Raw genomic sequence first — 21,039 nt, 5'->3', positions numbered from 1 at the left:
TTTAAACATTTACAATCTGATCCACAGCCATTAAAATACATTATTCACAGTACATTCAACATAATGCTGTTTATGCAGGTACAACCACTAAAAATTTGAATATTATATCAAAACCTCTCCAGCAGTCTCCAACATTATTAGCTTTGTAAAAGAAGAATGCATGTGAATGTGTACGTTTACTCCAGGGATGAAGGTACAAACTGTTATAATGTGTGTTTCATTGTGAATATTTTATAAGGATATAACTGAATGAGTAAGCAAGAAAGTTGGAAAGAAAGTGAGAAAGCAAGTAAATAAATGAGTGAGCGATTATTTCATCGAATGTTTGTTTATATCATTATCACATTTGAACCCTTCCTTCTCCATGTACCCTTTAAAGAAATATTTTCATTAAAAACAAAAAAACCCAAATAGAAACCCTACACTGATCCTAATGAAAAGAGACACGTCAATGGTGTGTTTGGATAATTAAAGCTCATATATCATAACAGCAGGCATCAGTGGCTCTTCCTCCGGATCTTTCGCGGGAATTTCCCACGTGTGACTTCACGGGAAGGGAAACAGAAAAAAAAACAAATGATCAATGGAGACGTGCAGCTCGGAATACTTAATTAAACTGGTAGAAAATACATCCGTGTAATGTTTTTGCGGGTTTTACATCATTGCGTAGGACCACCAACCCCCCCCCCCCCCTTAAATACTTCTACCCAAGTCATATGGAAATGTTTTGATGACGCCAGAAACGTTTACCTCATTATCATAGTAGGGGTGCGTGGAGAGCGTGTGTTTTCAGAAGTGCTTTTCTGTGACGGGAAATTGATTATTTTTACATGTAAAATAGTTATCAAGTAAGTCAAACTGTATTTACCGATTTTTCTGCACAAATTAAGATGCCAGTATTAACTTTAATGGGTTTGATAATTATCAACACCCCTAAAAATAAACTAGTGGTTGAGTCCACCCGAGGTGCGCGAGGACGGGGGAGCAGCAGTTGGATTTCCAAGCCCGATGTTCGTGAGCTCCGTGCGGACTCCAGAGAGGAAGAAGGACCGGTGGCGGGGAGGGGGTTGTCCGTACGAAGCCGGGGGAGAACAACCTGTCGGGAGGGCGCTCTCTTCTAGGTGAGTCTTCCAGACGCCGCCGCGGAGCCTCGTCGTTTTGAGTTTGAGCCGCTCGCGGGGTCCGCGGCGTCGACATAACGGTCACGAAGCAGGCGGAGCGGATCCTCGCAGGATGCCTCGCGCTGCTAGCTTCACTTCGGGTTAGCACACACTTGTTTACCGCCGACCCTCCGGGGACTGTAAACACATGTCACGTTACCTGGAAAACTAAAGCGTCTGGGCGACAGATATGGACAATAATCACCAATAACGGTTTTCTGTATGTGTTAAATGAAGCTCCCATTAAAAAAAAAAAAAAAAGTTGAGTCCGAGCTTTTTGTCTCTAACTAACAATGCAGCGAGATCTTTTTATAATCCGAGCTTTTAAACTCCGTATTTTGCTTCGTGTGTTTTCAGCGGTTGATGGAAGCCACATATCTCAGGATGACTCAAAACCCATGAAAGAGCCGCTTCCTCGACCTGTAGCTTCACAGCCTTGACACTTCTGAGAAACTCAACAAAAAACATGTTTGTCTCTCGGTGCGTTGCTTTTCCTTCACTTGAAGAGGTTTTCAAGTGTTAAAAGCTTCCTAAAGGGCTAAAATTGGTTTTTAAGATTTGTTTTTCCATGAAGACATGTTGGCTCGTTTAAAGTTTAGATGAGGTCTCTTCTTATTTAGTCCTTTATCAACACCAGTTCAGTAGTTTGGACTTTCAGCATTACTATATCGATAAGAACTATTTACTTGGTCTTTGTTTGTAGGAAAGGAGCAGATATATGGACTTGCCATTAAGATTGAACAAATTCTCCAAAAAACTTGAGCAACACGAAGAAAGTCCAACAATACAAATCCCAGTCTTCCAATCTGGTCAGTCAAAAATACTTAAATCCAACTGCAGGAGACAGAAATAACTTAAAATCCTCAAGAATGTCCAGTCATCTACGTTTACCATAGACTGAATGATTCATTGACACTCTTCTCTGAATCTAAATAGATCGTATTCAGTCATGCATCTCTATAGCGATTAGCATCTGTTCTTGTCTTGTAGTTTGTGAGTTTGTCCTTTAATCTATTGATCTGTTTATTCTAAGGATGTATAGATACCATTTAAAAAAAAAGGGTCAACCTTTAGCTACTTGCCGATGCCGTTAAACCTCACTCGTACTATATTCGCAAACGATTCCCGAAGGCAATGCGTTGCTGCGATCCTCCTCTGCACAGCCTCTCTGTGTCGACGCGATGCCTCCAACGGTTGAAGGCTCCAGTATACTACTCTGTTTACAGTACGCTGAGTACAGTGTGCAGGTCTTCACACTGCCCTATGTGCACAGTAGACTGGACGTCCGAGCTTCCTGTGTGCCGCCACACGCTGTTAATCGGTGTATCGGTCATATTTAAGTCATGTTTTGCATGTTGCATCGCTGGAGTGTGAGCCCTGGAATTCTTTAGCATGTAGAGATGGCGTCGTGTTGGACTCGCTGGGTCGTGTCGGGGATCTTTCACGAGTACTCTGCAGTATCAGACTAATAAACCAGCACTGGCATTGGTGTCGGTGCATCCCTCATTGTTGTGATACAAGATCTGGCAGCGACTGGATTTGTCTGATGCACAGTTCACGGTAGTGTTGATCGAAAAGTACAATTTTGTCTTTTCGAAGAGCCTGTGATTTAAAGATTGGCAGGTTCATGTTGACAGCATGAGGAAACTCTTGTCGTGGTTGGAGGTAAAATAAATGTTTCCATCGTGACGTTGGATTGAACCAATGTTGACTCTTACACGTCTCATTAGATCATTTTAAAGTGCACATTTTTTAAAAGGCTTTAAAAGACTGGTCTGTTGCATTATGACGTCGCCACACCAACACAACAGTGCTGAATGATGCGAGAGCAGATGTTTATCTTTCTTTCAATCTCAGTCGTTCACGGTTTGGCAACACATTTGTAGATGTGTTTATTGTGTTCCGCTTTTGAATGTATGTCATGTTGATTTGTTGAGGATTTCCTCTGGGGGGGGGGGGGGGACACTGTATTTGCAGGATAAAGTCAGTGCACAGATGCATATGTTGATAATGTTTCATCTCCTTCATCTTGGCTGGTTAATCCCTTCTTTCATGGGAGTCCACTCCCCCCCCCTCACACACACACACATACGACAGTTGGTTTTTTAGAAACGACTGCTAGTGTTTGGAATGGAATTTCTCTTCATAAAGAGTTTGACACTATAGATTATAGGAATCTGTCAATGCGATTACAGAGACGTCGTCTGGGATGTGTTTGCAAGTGACAAATCCTTCTTATCATCTTGTGATTATCAATAGAAAAATAAGGAGGCCACCATCCCTTTGACTGTGTTCTGCACCAAATCTAGGCTAAAGCTGCCAAAAAAATACATTTTAATAAGTTTTTTTTTTCCAGAAATGTTGACCTAATTAGGAAGGAAAAAAGCTTGAGGGGGTCGTGCATGCTTCTTAGTATTTAACCATGTGCTCTCTTTCAGAGGTTGTTTTCTTCCCCCCCGAAGCATTATGGACGAAGAGGAGCAGTTCGTGAACATCGATCTGAACGACGACAATATCTGCAGCGTCTGCAAGCTGGAGACGGAGACCGGGACGCTCTCGTTCTGCCACGTCTGCTTTGAGCTGAGCATCGAAGGTAAGAGAGACGACTGAGAGGGGGGGGGGGGGGGGGGGGGGGCTGTCATCTGTTTGTGAAGAGCAAACGATCTGATGTATGGTGGGGGGGAAAAAAGAGCTCCTTACTCCTAAGCACCACAGCGTCACCTCAAACTAAAAGCAGCCCAACACCCCAGAGCTGCATGATTTTCAGAGTTCCTGCTGTTTTTGTGTAAATGCGAAATTTTTCCTTCAAATGAAAATGCCTGAGTCTCCTGTATAGGTCGTATAGATCCGTCTCTTGTCGGTGGAAATCTCACTGACGACGAGCATTTCCAGCCGGTCTGCCACGAGTCTGCAGTAAAATCCACATTCTTCTTGATCACCCGTTCCCGTCGTAGCGAAAAATACACGCTCCGAGCCTTTCGGTTTGTCGTCGGTTTAACGTCTCGCGGGGAAATGCCTTCCGCACAGCTTCTTTTATCCTCTCCAGGAACAACGTGTGCACAGTCGTCACGGGCCTGTAGGACCTAAAGCCTTCGCTAAAGCAGGCTACTGTGATCACCCCCCCCACCCCGTTTGATGTGCCACTCCAGCTGAAGAGCCCACGTTTGAAGTTTTTTCATCTTTTAATTAATGAGTGGCCCATTTGAAAAAGAATGGGGAATCAGAAGGGATTGGATATGCCGCCCATTTGGCACTCGTCTCTTAGATTCACAAAAGCTCCCGCTCTGCGGTGTGAAGTGTGTATTTGTGTGTGTGATTCCGTATGGTCGTGTACAACTTCTGAGATGACTACACTGCCCGGGCAGCCGGTGAAGAGCTCTCCGAGTGGTATATCATTTTCTTGTCTGCAGGAAGAAATGCAGGAGATTTATAGCTCCATTCTGGGGCGTTAGGAGGAGCGGAGCATGTGGGTATTGATTAATTATGCCGTCTTTGAGTGTGTGTTCTTTAACGCTGTGTCACTAAGTGTTTGTAAGCTCATTAATCATTCGGCAGAGATAAATCTCCATATGAAATACTGGCAGGAGCAGATATTTAAACAGCAGCACTGCTGAATGATGGAGCCGCACCATGAGCAGGATGTGTCACGTGCAGCCAGCGGCTTTATATATACCTACTTTATATATACCTACTTGCTCTTAAGCGATACAAGGGCTTGTTGTTGAACTCGGTTTCCTGAACTGATTAAAAAAATAAATAGACAGAAGGTGCCTTTTTAAATCGTTCATTATCAGTAAATCTGTTACATTTCTGAGTTCAGATTGATGCAAAATAGTGTTCAGCTCGAGTTGATATAAGTTAGCAGCAGTTTCTGAAAGGCTTTTATTGTTTACAGCTTCTGTGAGGATTAGATTGAAAAAATATGAGCACTACGGTAAACTGAGGCCTCGTCTACCTGGTCGTTTCTGAAAAGTTTCCCTTATTCAGAAACGGTTTGAAAACAATGTCTGTTTACACAGAAACGCTGAAAACAATGTAGTTTGCATGTTTGGCCACTAGTTTATAACGAAACCACACACACATGCATGTAGAGAACGATGCGCTATAAATGTTAACAGTACACAGATGGAAAGACGATTAAATAGTTTTGCTGTGACGGGTTCATGTGCAGTTGCTGCATTTCGTAAAGGTCTCGTTTCCCCGCCTTTCTACAGAGAACGTGTTTTTGAAAACCTTTCATTGGCTCCGAACACCGTCGCCTTGTAAAAAGTATATGATAATTACATTTTTCATTTCACGACATTAGACTGAAATAGAATTGCTGGTGGTTTTATTTGTGTTTTTGTTATCGAATTTCACTTTGCCTCAATCCTTAGGAGGCATTTAAGTGACGGTTTATCATTGCTTGTGAAGAACTGCTAGCATCAAGTTAAAAAAAACAAACAAAAAACAAGATCTGAAATCTTCACGTGGGAACACTTCTAAACATAGCTGTCCTCAGTTCCACTCCTCCCCGTCTGCGACTGGCTGCTGTGCATGCTGTTGCATGTTTTAACACTAAATACACGACGTTGGTCTTCTTTATTCCCGTGTTGCTCCTGTTTGTTTCCTCAATGTCCTGGAAGGAATCGTCCAACTTTAGATTGACCTGTTTTCTTTTGTTGTTTTTTTTTTTTTAACATACAGAGGCATTTGTTTGCCGTGACCTTGCGCGCTCTATTTATTGGGTCAGACGTGATGCTCTATTCATAGTGCCAGCGTCTCCCCGAAGCTGTTCCTCTGCACCGCGGTGCCCTTGGGCCCCGTTGTGTCCGACAGGACCGCGTCAGCACCGTCGCGTTGCTTCCCGGGGTGCAGATTTTGACGTGTGGCAATGAAGGGGCGGTTACGCAACTGTTTGAGTCTGTGGGGGGGGGAAGGGAGGTGCGTTTAATTTTTTTTCTTTGTCAGGCGAGCACGTGTTTCTGATGCAGCCGAGCGTTTGATTGGCGGGGGGAGAGCCGGTCGGCTGATCGGAAACAAAGGCCAAGCCGTGTTCAAGTCGACTTAATACCGTGAAAGGAGAGGAGAACAAAACTTGGCCGTGGTCGTACATGTAATCAGAGTGTAAGACTATGACAGGGGGGGGGCACTATCTTTATATCTCGTTACACACAGATGCATCTTCCACCGCCTTAAACCATATCATGCTTTTCCAAGGGTGAACCGCTGCTACTGAATATTCATGACCTTCTTGCCTTATACTCGTTTTGAATATTTATTTGAAGCACTAGAGTCTGTAGTGTTTTTTTTTTTTAACCAGAAGAATACGTTACAGCGGACATAAACTACACTAATCAATACTCTTTGAAGAATTTCGTCGCAGTTGTTCCACAATTGGGTGTAAACATCTGTCTCCAGAAGGATCTACTTGACTGATTTCTACGCCGTGAGGTTTTTCTCTCCATCCGGGATATTCCCAGGAAAACAGATAAACTCACCATTCACATTAGAAACAAGCATTTTAGCTTCACCAATTACACTCAATCGCTCCCCGAGTTCCACAATAGTGATTTAAGCAGCTTCTCTTTGTCGTTAAAAGTAGTTGCTCGTACAGTTCTTGCTCTCCTTATGTAGATTCTTCGTCACCAGGGCTCTATCCATTAATCAACACGGATGCTCAGATTATGTTTTAGAACTTCGCCGACCATACGTCGCACAGCTGTTGAGTCATTAGAGCGCCGCTTCTGAGAAGCCGTTTCCAGTGACTCCCAGCGCCATTGTTGTGTAAACAAACAGCTGTGAAAGTTTCCATTTCCACTTGAAAAGGTTGCATAAATAGAGCCCCAATGTCATTCAAACAACACATCAGTGCCGTTCTGATGCTAATCAGCAACTGCCGCTGAGCCGGAGTCCATTATGGGTTAGCAGCCTTTACTTTAAGTATTTGTTTCCACCCACAGCCTCCCGCTGGCTCTGCTCCGACACGACACCGCGGTGTTCAGACTTGTCCGGTGAACTGTCGGCGTAGCGAAGGCATTTTATCGCGGAGGCTGTTTTTACGTTGTGCGTGCAGCTGGAAGGAGCACGAATGTTCAGGAAGCAGCGGCTCTGTTGTGGCTCCAAGTGGAAGTTTCCTGAGGAAACCGCTTTGGCCCGTATGTGTTTCACAGCCCAGCCTCAGCTTCAACTGCCAGTTGTGAGCGTCGTGCTGCACATGGCGACATCAGCCCTTGAGCATCAAGGCAGTTCTAAACAAGCTGCTGCTCCACACGAAGAGCCCGTCCAGCCAGTCTCCAGTGATTACTTAGTGCGCGTTAAAGACTTAAAATAAATGTTATGTCTCCTTGGAGTAACTGATAAATCTTATTCTATGGTAATATGACCGAGGTGTGTTTTTTTTTTTTTTTTCATCAGACAAAATACTTAACTTCTTAATGACCCAGCATCATTTAATGTGGTTTTTAAACACCTCGGAATCTTCTTACCGTTGATTAAATAGTTGCTGAAACCTCCAGACCCTCCTTTTTACTTGTGTTTTGTTGTTTCCCTCGCTCCTGGTCGGTTTCACCCCGAGCCCACCGCCGTCCCCCTTTGTGCCCGCGTAATGCCGAGTAAATTTCTACAGGGGCCTGGTAATATTACCAGCTGGGGTGTGAATGAATAAAAAAGAAAATTCCTCCACCGCGGGGCTGAAATAATGCTGCTGGTGCCGATTCTGGCTGCTGCTCGACAGGGGCTATTGTAGCACGCTCCTGTAAATGGCTCATTTATTGTGGGTGAACTTTTCACCCCGGGGTGCACAGAGAGGCCTAATGATGCCGGTGCCTGCGGACGCCGTGTGATTGAACACAGCTGGGTTTCAGAGTTTCGCCGAACCCGCCGCCCGGGCCACCTTGCTGAGCCCTCTAATTCAGTACTCGTCCACGGCTCTGAATAAACAGGCTCTCTAACAGCCTGTAGTTGCAGTTCGCTGAAGAAATGGAAATAAATTGCCGCACGCGGTGTATTCCTCACCCGGTACGGCTCTGAAATAATTGCCTCGGAACTCTCGGCTAACGTTCCGACTGCGCGCGAGAGAGAGAGAGAGCGCGTTTCCTCTCTGCGTTTCTAAAGACTGTCATCTTCTCCCACCTCGGGTGACGGACCGGCGGCGTAATGTCAGCCTGCGTCTCCGTTACACTATCATTTTACCCGGGGGTGTCGTCGTACCCGCCTTGAAGAATTGACCAGACGCAGCATCATTAACCGGCAATGCCGACATCATTATTTAAAATTGCTTTCCGTGAGTCGTCGTGGAATTGAATCGTCCACCTATAGTTCCTGACGGGCGCTCGTCGGTTAACGTGTGACTAAAGTTGTGGGTATTTGTTCACAGCAGTGTCTGCCTTACAGGGAACGTGACCCATAAAGCACTGTTTACTCTGTTTATCGCGAGGATGTTGTATGAACAGTCAGTACAGATGGCTGAATGTATCAATGGGTTAATTTCTACCATCCATGTCATGGCCTGTCTAATATTAGATACACTGATGTCAATAGTTTGAGTTTTTGGCCCACAGTTATTTAAATTGTCTTACGTCGTACATGTATTTTCAAACCATTCACATGCTATCATAGCCTGTATTTTCATCGGTTCAAACCACAACTTATCCACATGTTCGATTTGTTTACACTGGATGTTCGTTTGCCCATACAAACAACTATAAACAGCCTCTCACGAGCAAATTCCGAGTTACATGTGGATATTATTAAACCTGTAAACGCACTACGGACAACAGAATTGAAAAGACATCTGTGTCGTCATGAGACCAATAAGCGTCACAGCAGTCCCTCCGGCAGACGCCCCAACGTGTGAAGGAAGCTGCAGACGTGTGGAACAGCAACACACACGTCTGGTTGTTGGCTTAAGAGGCAGAATCACGAGGGAACTCGGCGCTGCTGATTGGAGGAAGACGCTCCCTCATGTACGCCGAACGGCCTCCCATAATCTCAAATAATCCACTTTGTTGTCCAGTGAACATGCAGCCGCCACCGGGATGCATAATTCAGCCAGCTTTTAGTTTTTAGTCCAGTGGGGGTTGTTCCCCCTTCCTCTTTTTTTTTTTTTTTTTTTACAGTGCTCTGGTCTGTAAATGCAACCTAATCCTGATCTGTCCACGTATCCTCCAGTGCAGTTGATCAACTGGACACGTAACGCCCGACACATGTAGAATTCAGACTGTTTAGGCTACAACTTAAGTGGAAATGCATTGTGTTTGCATTTTTTGTTTCAGGGACGTTTTGTGTTTACGAGGCAACGACTAGTGCATTTTTGAAAAGTTCCACCTTGTCGGCGGTCTTCTAAAAGTTGCGTTTTCAGTGTCTCCGAGCGCCGCTGGCACAGAAACTGAAACCCAGCGCAAAGCGACGATTCCCCCTTTTCACTTGAAAAAGCTGCATAAACAGGTTCTTCCATTACTTAAAGACTTACGTTAAAAACGCAGTAAGTAAAGTGTGACTATGCGGTGATTACTCATAACCTCAAGACCCACCTGCCTAATACTATTGACCATTTTTGCAATATAAAAGTCTAAAAGTTTTTTTTCAGAATCCCCAGGAGAAGCCGTCTGTCCTCTCATTTCAACCATCAGTGTTCTTAATGTTCTGGCTGATCAGTGCATGTACAAATGACACGCTATAGATTTCAAGCAGGATTTTTGCCCTCGTATTGGATCCATGCTTTTTCTCCAATAACAGGCATCATAGGGCTTTTGGTCGTCGTGTTACTAAAGCACACAGTGCAGCCATTTTTGACTTGGACATTAAAAGGTGTAGCGGCGCGACGCCAGAGTTTGTCAGAAGCTCTGTGGGAGTTGCGTCGCGCTCAGCAGGGGGTCCCCGCTCACGTGTCGGCGAGTTCACTGCGGGCTTGACGTTGGTGTAAGTCGCCCCCCCCCCCCCCCCCCCCCCCGTGCAGCTGCTGGTAGCACTGCTCCGTTTGACACTTTACCACCGGTGACCTCTGTCCCACTTGTCCCAGGACCAACTCTCAGCCGTCAGCTGTGCGGAGGATCGAGTCGCCTCGACCGGCACGGCAGGTCCTCTTCAGTTTCAGTCTGCACACGGCTGCTGCACGTAGAAATGACCCTGTGTTTTACCGTCCTTAAAGGTAAAGCGGAAGCGTTTGTGCGCTCTGCAGCCACGGCTGAAGACTGTAGAGGTTTCTCTACCTACTGCAAACCACAAGGCCAAGTTAAATTTGGAAAACACTGTGGCCATTAAATGCAGAGCAGAGTTCAGTTCAGAGTATCAGATATTTGGGGATGTGATGGCGACTGCTGCTGCGACTGGCGTAACTAACTAATCAGAGCCCGACTGGCGCTAAACCCAGATAGATGATTTGTGGCTACAATGGCAAAAAGTATCATAAATACAAGAATGATGTTTCACTAGTTTCTTTTTTGTTAAGAGATGGCGCTCGCTCACGATGTTTTATTCTTGCACAATCGCCTCGACTGTTGTAGACTTACGTTTTCATCGCGCAATCGACACACAGCAAACTTCACGGCGTGGAACAAAGTTCAATCCATTCGTGTCGTACAGCCGTTGAACGGATAAGATTGTTGGAATGGCAGAGTGTGTAGCGAGCACAACACGGGTTTGAAACATGACGTTTTCTGTAACTTGACTTAATAGACGCTCAAGTTCAATCAAGTGAGGTTTAGTTATTTAGATTTAACACTGTGTTCTTGTTGGAGGTCGGCCAGAGATCCACAGAGTCGTCCGTGTGCTTTGTGTCTGCCCGAGCTAAGGAGAAGGCTCAGCGGTCAGCAGCGCCGTCCTGCCGATCGTCTCTCTCTCTCTCTCTTTCTCTCTCGCTCTCTCTCTCTCGCCGTCGGAGACGAACATTGTTGATTCACCTCCAGAGAATAGTCTGTGTGTTCCTGCAGCCATAAGAGACAGTGGCGCTAAGCTGCTTAGCTGCAGTGAGGTCTTTGGCTCTGCCCTGGTTGTCGGCCAACGATTTCCCTACTCTGCAAGTGGTAGTTGGTGTGTGTGGTTTTTTTTTTTTTTTTGTGGTGGTCCAAAGACTGAGACTGATCGGATTATAACATGGCTGTTTAACCGGGGGGGGGGGGGGGGGGGGGGGGGGGGGGCTCCCGCGGCTATTAGCAAAGTGTCTGGAGCCTCGTCGGCCGTTCACCAGGCGCTACGCCGCAAAACTCCCAATACCTTTTTATATAATGTGTTTCCCTCAAAAGCCTTAATCCACGGTGAAGATCTGTAGGCTCGCCGGGTGCAAACACAAATATGCAGAAGCTCAGAATAGATTTCTGCACACACAGCTGCGTAATGGTCTAAAACCTCCTTATATGCGACGGCACGTCGCTTCCATTAACGCCCGACGGTCCTGAATTAGACAAGGACCTGCTGCCTCACTGAGCGCAACCTCTGGAGAGACACTGGAGTTCAGAGAAAACTCAATTTAAGGTTGCACCACTTTCTTTTGTCAACAGTCATCACGAAATCTGTTTTCCAACTCAGCACATATGTATTTTTAATACATATTCATGCATCATGCAAGAAGTTTTCTGAAACTGAAATCCAAATTCAACCGTCGAAGGATTAGCGTTTGGGGCAGATTTCGTTCCATCAGCCTGTTGTTTTGATCGGTCCTTTATTTGGAATTTATTTGTTTGTTCGCGATGCCCGACCCTCGAATGAAGCGACGGCACGTTTCAAAGAGGAAGGAAACTTCAGACAGCGGATGACGTCCGGTCGTCTTCACGCTACTTTTAACAAGTTGGCCCGAGCAAAGTGGTTTCTGCTGGTGGGAGTAAAGTCGCAGCTCAGTGTGGCTTCCTGTCTCAACAACTACTTGCATTTCTTATGTCCTTCTTAGCAGCAGGGGGGCTTTCAGGGAGGTTTTGACGGTCGTCTACAGCGAAGACTTTAGTTCTAATGCGGCGTCTTTTTCCTCCAGTCAGTAAACCAAGCATGCGCCCACCACTCGGTGAACCAGTGAGTAATCTCCTCACCTCCAGCTCCAACACGGACGTCTCGTCTGCTGACAAACGGCAGGCCGCCCTCACGCCAGCCCGCCGTCTCTCGCTCTCCTCCTCTTCCACCTCCCCGCTCGTCTTTGTTTATAAACCTCTGGCCCACTTTACTACGCGCTTATTTTTAATTCCGCTCCACTTAGGTGTTAATTTCATTTGCAAAGCAGAGCCACTTGCAGCGTGACCCGTTTAGACCGGGACCCGCTGGCGTTGGTTTAAATTACGTAACGTAAGCCGCCGCATGCTAATCGGTTTGACGCGTTTACGTCGTATTGATCTTTGTCCACAGCTGTGCTACACATTAAAATAACATCTGCTTAATCGGTTGAATTGCCGTCTTCTGTGGACGGAGACGTCCCTCCTGTCCGTATCCTTTTTCTTAAATTGTAAAAAAATGATTCCTAAATATTTCCATCGAGACTGGGTTAATCTGTTATCCCCGCTATCAACGCTCCAGCGGCTGATCCACAGCACGCTAAGCAGCTTTCCCACAGAGATCGCGGCGGGTCAGTCTGCCACTTTTAGCTCGCTTTCATATTGCTTTGCTTTCATACGCTGCCGCAAGTTCAGTAGGTCACGGAGGTGTTTCACTGGGACGTTGTGATGCAAAGCAGAAAGGAGTGATTTGAAAAGAATGTTGTTTTTTTTAAAATCCGTCCAGCACCTAAACATTCATTGTCTCTTTGAAACGGAGGCCAACGTTTTACATCATGACGTTTTCAGGTGAAAATGGAAAACCGTAGCATTTTGGGTGCCTGTTTTTGCAAACGCAACTTTTTGAAAATGGCTCCCAAGGTGGAACTTTTTGAAAACATTTCGTCTCCAGCCCTGGGAAATGAGACGAAAAAGCAACTTTTCTAAAATGCTGAACTTCCGTGCCTCTGTCTGTCTGTCTGTCTGTCTGTCTGTCTGTCTGTCTGTCTGTCTGTCTGTCTGTCTGTCTGTCTGTCTGTCTGTCTGTCTGTCTGTCTGTCTGTCTGTGTGTGTGTGTGTGTGTGTGTGTGTGTGTGTGTGTGTGTGTGTGTGTGTGTGTGTGTGTGTGTGTGTGTGTGTGTGTGTGTGTGTGTGTGTGTGTGTGTGTGTGTGTGTGTGTGTGTGTGTGTGTGTGTGTGTGTGTGTGTCCATGTAAACGGACATCGTTCTCAAAACGTTGCCATGGAAACGCACAACTGTTGTGATACAAAAATGCAAAAAACGATGCGTTTTCCCTTGAATTGTTGTCGTGTTACTGGAGTTTTGAGTACGTGTGAGTGTGTGTTTGCGAGGGAAAGAGACACAGAGATAGAAAACACTTAAATACTTGACATTTTCATTCCTTCTCATGACAATCACTGTCTTGTGCGTTTTTGCTGGTCCTCTGTTCCAACAGACCAAAAGTAGCAGCTCGTGGTATTTTGAGGTGTTGTTTTCAGATTCCAGGCTCGTTGGTCTGCAAGGCAACATTAAAACAATAAAAAACAACAGTTTTTGTTATCTTTTTTAAGAGATCAAAAACACTTCAGTTTAATGAAAGAGGATTTTGATTATATGCTACATTTCTTGACCTTCAGTAAAAGCTGGTCGAGAAATAAAAAAAGACGCCTTCTCTTCCAAGTTTGAGCTCTTGTACCTAAACGCAGTCAAGATTATGTGCATAATTAAAAGTAGAAACACGAACGTGTATGAGGCTGCAGTAAGTGTTTCAAAAAATAGACGTTATTTTGAATTTAGTGCCAAAAAATTGTTAATGGGAAGCACAACTGTCCTCTGAGAAAGTGTGTTAATGCAGAGTGAAGTCCATCACAATGGTCTGTGGTTTGATGAACCACGTTTCATCACGTTCGTCCTTCCTGAACGAGCATCTTTGACAATTGTCTTTTTCTAGATTATTAATGATTTTGTGTTTTTTTGTTTGTTTTCTTTTTGTTTTTCCCACCCCATATTATTGAGCCAGAGTTAGTTTGACGTCTGCCTCCTGTATTCTGTCCTCGTGTAATTAGTCGGCGTGTCGCTGCAGCTTTACCTCGTCTTGTGTTATTGATTTGCCGTCTTGTCTTGTTTGTGTGTGTGTGTGTGTGTGTGTGTGGACCCAGGCATCTCCTCTGCCACGCTGCTGCACTCCAAATCCCTGCGCGGCCACAGGGACTGCTTCGAGAAGTGCCACCTCATCGCCAACCAGAAGCTGTCGCGCTCCAAGGCGTCCCGGAGCGCCTACGAGGGCGTGAAGCTGGCGCTGAGCCAGAAGCTGAGCCGCATCATCCAGTACGCCCAGAACAAAGACTCGGTCTCGTCCGGCGCCGCCGGCCGCCGCGCCGCCAGGCTCCTCTGCTACGGCCAGCAGGGCGAGCGCAGGCTGCTGCCCCAGTCGGACGCCCAGGTGCCGCGCTACGCGCCGCGCTGGGACGGCGGCCTGGCGGCCGGCCTGCCGGACTACGCCGCGGGGATGCTGGAGGGCCACACCGCCGAGGAGCTGGGGCTGCTGCAGGGCTCGCGGCCCCCCGACGCCCGGGCCGAGGGGAGGAAGGGTCTGCGGGGCCAGAAGCAGCAGGCGGCGGCGGCGGCGGGGGGGACAGACGCAGCACCGCGGACACAGCAGAGACCAACGTGAGCTGGTTTAGCAAAACGCCGCCCTCATTACTGCTCCGCTTCCTTTATTAGTCCGTGGGAGAGTTCCAACACCGTGATCCCCCCCACACGCTGCTATAACCTCCACATACACCGCGTCCTTGCCTTTTTTCTCTCTAATGTCTCATCTCCGCCAAAGCAGCTTATGACTTCACATCCAGCAGGAATATAAGCGAGACTCGTAAAGGTTTGAAATTCGCCGCTCTAAAGCAGCCGTGGCTCTTCACAGGTACACGCTTTGCATATTTCAGCAGCGACTTCCAACGCTCGCGTCAGGATTTGCATACCGTTGATGAAAAAAACGGCGGAATGAAGAGAAGCAGCCGTCACACATACGAAGTAGTGGATTAACACGTACTGGTTAACGCTTAGAGGGTATAAAGCTTAAAGTCGTGGTTTGATTGCAGAGTGATGCGGCGCAGGCGGTTTATAAAATCGTCATTTAGGTTTTATCTTTCCTGTTTTAGTTAATGTGAGAAAACGTCTTATTGTGATGGGGTTTGTTCCTGTCGCCTCAGACTTTCTCCTGTTTCAACTATCTCACAGCTCAGGTTCCGTTTATCCCGTTCACACGGCAACGTTTTGAAAATTATGGGTTTTTTTTCCGGTGAAAACAGTCAAACCTCTGAAATCGATGTCGGGCCACTAGTGGGTGCTGTTGTTTGCACACAGATGCAGGCAGAGAACAGTATTCTGCTGTAACTGGTTATGGACACACGACCAAACTCCCCCGTCTCAAAAAGTTGTGTTTCCATTGCGTCACAGCAGCGTTGCCGTGTGAACGGAAACTCTAAACACAAGTTTATGGTTTTTACGTGAAAGCGTTGTGTCAGCGGGGCCCGAGTGATGCAGTCGTTGCCTAAAGCCGCCCAATAGAGCTGAATTTCCCCGAATGTGAATAACGGGTTTGGCCACTGCTGCAGGTTGTTGCCTGCTCGAAAGAAAAACAAAGGAGTTGTATTTGTTTTTTCTTGAAGTGACGTTGGGTGACTTGTGTTTAGTTTAATTCCAGCTGCAGACCCTCATCACGACGTCTCTGCAGCGCCCTGATCAGCTTCTTCTTCTTCTTCTTCTTTCAGTGAGCGACATGAGCCTGGAGGAGCTGCATCAGCTGAACACCCAGCTGCTGCTGCAGATCCAGAGTGAGTTACTTGGTTACCGCCTCCTTTTCACTCCGCTGCCACGCTGCAGCCGATGCAGACTGCATGACTCCCGGTCACCACGTCGTCACGGGCGCCGTGTGACCGGCCGTGGTGAACTGGGCACTGTGCGGCACACACACACACACACACACATACTGTTCACAGAGCAGCAGCTCGTCTCAGTCGAATGCTGAATGACGTAGAGCCGCCGTCGTCACGACTGCTGCACAATATTCTGCACGAATCTTCCTGAAGACCAAACACTTTTATATCTAAAGTGTTTCCTTGAATACCAACACCCCCCCCCCCCCCCCCCCCTCCCTCTCCCCCCTTTGGAATTGATCAAATCTGACAAACCAATGGAGGCGGCTCGGGTTGAACAGAGCTTCCGAATTCCCCGAGGGCCACTAAGATTCCACTCCAGGTTCTGAACGATGGAAAGAGAGAATAATGATCAATTATTCACAACTCCTCAAATATCCACACGTTCATCTTCCATCCTTCATCCGGTTCAGAGTCGTGATCCCAACAATTGGTCTCATGGAATCATATCGTCTGAACTCAACTGTGGCAGAATGTTTGTTTCATGGGGGGCAGAATTCAGCAGACGTCACTCCGGCAAGGCTTCAGACCAAATCTTGTTTTGGAATATTTGAATATTGTCTCTCTATTAAATGAAACTTCAAAAAATTTACGGAATTTCACTTGAGATGTGTAAACGGGGTCTGTGAAGCCTCATAATATCATCCTTTAAATAGAAATGTAGGTGTTCACTGCTATTTAAAAAAAAAAAAAAAAAAAAAAAAATATATATATATATATATATATAATTTAACCTGTTTTCAAAAGTAAAACAGCAGAAAAACACGAAACAAAACTTTGCACTGTTCCGTTACTACTCATTGATTCTGACATGATCTTTGAAGAAGATAATCTTTAAAAAGTCTTGTCGTTCTCGCCGTCGTTTGATTTTTCAGCATCTTGTTTACGTTCGTCGACAGTCGACCTTGTGCCTGAATGAAAGCGCTGACTCCCATTCTCTCTCTCTCTCTCTCTCTCTCTCTCTCTCTCTCTCTTTTTCTCTCTCTCCCCCTCCCTCCCTCCGTCAGAGGTGTTCGAGGAGCTGACGGTGGCGGTGCAGGAGAAAGACTCGCTGGCGTCGGAGCTGCACGTGCGCCACATCGCCATCGAGCAGCTCTTCAAGAACTGCGCCAAGCTGCCGTGGCTGCACATCAGCCGGGCCGGCGGGAAGGCTGACGTGAAGGCTGACGCGAAGGCTGAGGCCAAGGCCGGCAGCAACACGGACAACGGCTGCGGCGCTCCCGTGGAGTGACGCTCCACCAGACCCGACGCAGGACTTTGAGCTCCGTGTCGCAGCGGCCTGACGGGCAGCGCCGCTTCCTGTTTGGAGTTGCATTGATGATGCAACGTTCAGCAACGAGTGGCGGCGGCGTGAATGCCAACCGCGTCCTCGGGACAGAGGACAGGCGCCCGCGCTGGCGTGACCCCCGCCATAGACGTGTTTTTTTTTTTTAAGGGTTTTTCAAAGACAAAACAGCTTTTTGAAGTTTCTATTAGAACTTCTTTTTTTTTGTTTGTTTGATCCGAGACGCCGGTTGAAGGTTTGATCAGGCAGGTTCTGGATTCTCCAGCTGGTCAACTCATCTCTCCCAACACCCGCCGATAAATACAGTATTTAAAAAAATCCCATTAGCCACTTCCTGCTTTGTGTTTGAGTCCAATTTAAAAACAAAGAGGAAGATAAAAACAGGCTGTATTACACCTTGAAGTATAATTCATGTTGCCTTGGCAGTGTTTTGACAAAGTAGTGAAAGAGGAGGTTTGATCCGAGGCGTCGACGAGGTCCAGGTCAGAATTCCACGCCTTAAACGTGTGACGTGTTATTGTGACGTAAGGATCTGCCGTTTTCCTGCAGAAAGCAGCAGACGGGAGTCGGAACCCGTTGAGACGTTTCAAGTGAAAACGCAATAATTTGATGGCGATTTGAGTGTCGGTTTACAACAACTGTGCTCCGAGCGTTTGTAAATGCTCCCAATCCGTCTCCGTGGCAACAGACGAAAACGCCAACTTAGACACCGTAATCTCCAGACTATTGAGCAAATAATAAAAAAAAAAAAATCTGCAGGTTTCCACATTGTAACGGCAGGAATTTCACTGCAGGATATTTTCATCAATTCCCACAAATCTCCGCCTGCTGCGCTTTTATCTGTTGATTGAAGTATTTTCTAGGTTGTTTGCCGATTGTGATTCTGAGGAAGGGGGGAGTTTCCTCTGAGGCCGATTGGTTCACCTCGGAGCGCCGCAGCTCGGAGTTACGTGATGCACCTGAACGCATCACACGACGAAGTCAAGAGCATGGAAATATCACTGTTAGCGGCTTATCGTCTGGAGAATACGGCAGTTCTGCACATGCTCAGTAGAGGGACAATAGGAGTGGAACGGTTTTCTCGCTTCCTTTCTTTTTTGTTTTCTCCTTTTTCTTTCCTTGAGTGGCGGGAATGGTATCGACCAGCAGGTGGCGGTCTTCAAACCTTCGACCCAAGTGAAGAAGAAGTGGTGCCTCGCCACCCGTGTTCTCCTGGACCGTAGTTTTAGATTTGATTCACCCGCAATAACGACCCGACTCGGTCGTCTGTCCACCAGAACCGCCGGCGCCGCTGCTCGATGGCCGATCAAAACAAAAAAAATTATAAAAAAAAGAAAAATGGACGACGATGCGTTTTCACCTGAAACGTGGTCTCCGAAACACAAGCAGGTTTTCATTCCGAGGTGTGTCCAGGCCACTTTGTTTTTGTTTTTTTTCTTTTTTCTGCCTGTCGAGCACAAACAGACAAACAAACAAACAAACAAAATGAAGCTGCCAAACCAAAGCATGACACCAAACCGACTTCCCAGTCCGACGTGGCGTTCGCTTCACCACGGAATCATTTCTCTCCGGTGACGAGTGTCGAGAGCAATACGCCCCCCGGTGGCCGACCTCTGGAAGGAAGGGTCGTGTGTTTTCTGAGGAATCCTATGCAAGAAGGAGACGAAGACGTCCGAAGCCTTATCAAGTCGTATTCAGAGTGTAAAGTTACAAGGTCGCAATCGGAGCTTCGCCCACTGCATTTTTTTTTTTTCTTCTTTCTCTTTGTAAGAGATTCGCCGTATTCGACCCCGTTGAAGGGTTTATTGAAAAGTTTTATTCCGTGTGCTTGAGTATTTAGAGAACTGCTCCTCAATGCAAGCTTTCAGTTTTGTGTGTGTATTTTTCTTTTTTTTTTCTTTTAATGTGTGATTGATGCTGTGGGTTAGTTTTGTATTGTGTGGAAACATGCCTGAGCCCGTGCCTCTGCCCTGCGGAGCTTTTCGGGCTGCCTGTGTTTCCCCATTGGTTCTGGCTCTTCATTTCTTTTTTTTTTCTTTTTTTAAAATATATTTTCGAGGCTGTTTTGATGTTTCACATCCTATTTATTGTGTGTAGTTGGACCTTCACACCGGCCGTGTGATTTGTGCTTCAGTGGGCGGTTTTGTAAATTAAAGAAAAAATATTTTGGAATACAAACGGACTCACTGCTGAGTTTTCTTTCTGCCTCTGGATGAAAAATGTTGGTACAGCTGCACAGGATTGTTATTCAGTGAATTACTTTTTTTTTTTTTTTTTTAACCCACGTGGGTGCTATAAAAAAAAAATGGAAATACAAGAAAAACAACTCAAATCCAAGGGTACGGTGGCCTCCCACCTTTACAGCCTTCCAAGTTAATGCAACGACCTTCAAGGTCAGATTTAATGACATTTTGAGGCTTTTAGGAAGAGACGTACGTCAGAAACGTCTCATTTATCTCTCAGGTGTTCGGGTTAGGGTCTGACGCAATAACCTCTACATTTCAGCTTTTAATGTTTTTTTGGTGACGAGTGGACGTGATGAAAATATTACTGAAACCTTCTGGTGCAAAATACTTTGAAATATCTAGAAACCTTCTCCTTTGGCTGTTGCATTATGGATTCGAGTCAGTTTTCTTTGAAATCATACCATTTTGTGTGTTGGCTGCTGGATTGGAGCCATTTTTTATTTTTTTTTGACTGGAGTGAAAACCAGTGGTAACCGACAGCAGTGTGTGGTGACGAGCTGCTTGTTGCTTCTGTGAATAAAGGGGATATAATTTTAAATAAAAAATTAAAATGAGTAAAGCCATGTGGATGAGATTAAACTAATAGGAGAATAAATCCAAAATCGTTACTGGCCAGGCTGGGGGAAATGAAATAACAAGGGGCAACTGTAGCTCATAACATTAAGTTAAAAAACTGCTTGTTAATTGAGATATTTCTTACCAAGCAAAACTGAAGTGAACTTGAATCTCGGCTATCGATAGAAGTTCTAATTTATCTTGTGGCCCTTTGAGGAAATGAGTTGGAATAAGAGGGAACAGTCAACCCACACTATTATTATTTGTTCCGTTGAAACGCTTCTGCTATTTACTGAGCTTCGTTTGTGGTCGATGGAGGTCGGACGCCCCCTCGTGGACAAATCTGAAACTTAAAGCTCTACTTGTGCAAGAAACCTTCCTCCAGTTTTTTTTAAAAATTGTTTTTAACGGACTTTTCAAAACCACACTTTGTTTTAACGTTTACTTTCTTTCTTTCTTTCTTTTTTTTTTTACATTAATTGACTATAATCGAGAAACATCATATGGGAACAGGCAACCACATCACACACTTTTTAAAAATTATAGTCTCATTGCCACAGGAATGAAGCATCTGCTGTGACTGTTGCTGAAGGAGCTGCCGAGCAGGATGTAGTACAGAACAATTCTCTACTGGGATGAAAATGTCTATTTCCAAGTATTTTTAATGACTATAGCGCGTTAAATAAAATAACAGTTGTGGGTGCTTCTTATACCCCCTCAGAAAGAGATTTACTAAATGTTCCCAGAAAATACAAGGGGAAGTAACTTTTAGTTCTTGTTGTTATTCTTCTATACAACTGATTGCAGGGACTGAAATGTTTGGGTTAGTGGGGCTTTAAATGTTATTGTTGGGAGTTCTATTATGCTGGTAGTGTTGTTAGTGATTGTGTTGTGTTTTTGTTTGTCAAGTTAGTTGGTCTAGTT

At 45.7% G+C, this 21,039-nt stretch overlaps 1 protein-coding gene across 1 annotated transcript; it reads left to right on the top strand.

Moving 5' to 3' along the window:
- Positions 1–1,016: 1,016 nt before the first annotated feature.
- cUnh21orf91 (chromosome Un C21orf91 homolog) lies at positions 1,017–19,449 on the top strand. The gene is given in 6 exon segments (XM_080509390.1): positions 1,017–1,121; positions 3,599–3,753; positions 14,254–14,725; positions 14,727–14,764; positions 15,865–15,927; positions 17,037–19,449. Coding segments are annotated over 5 exon segments (924 nt in total). The 5' UTR covers positions 1,017–1,121; positions 3,599–3,626; the 3' UTR covers positions 17,261–19,449.
- The last annotated feature ends 1,590 nt before the right edge of the window (positions 19,450–21,039 follow it).

The sequence above is a fragment of the Blennius ocellaris genome (assembly GCF_963422515.1).
Source record: "Blennius ocellaris genome assembly, chromosome: 14".
In the NCBI taxonomy this organism is placed as follows: Eukaryota; Metazoa; Chordata; class Actinopteri; order Blenniiformes; family Blenniidae; genus Blennius; species Blennius ocellaris.
The sequence above is the reverse complement of the archived record's forward strand: the minus strand, read 5'-3'. Positions and strand labels throughout refer to the sequence as shown.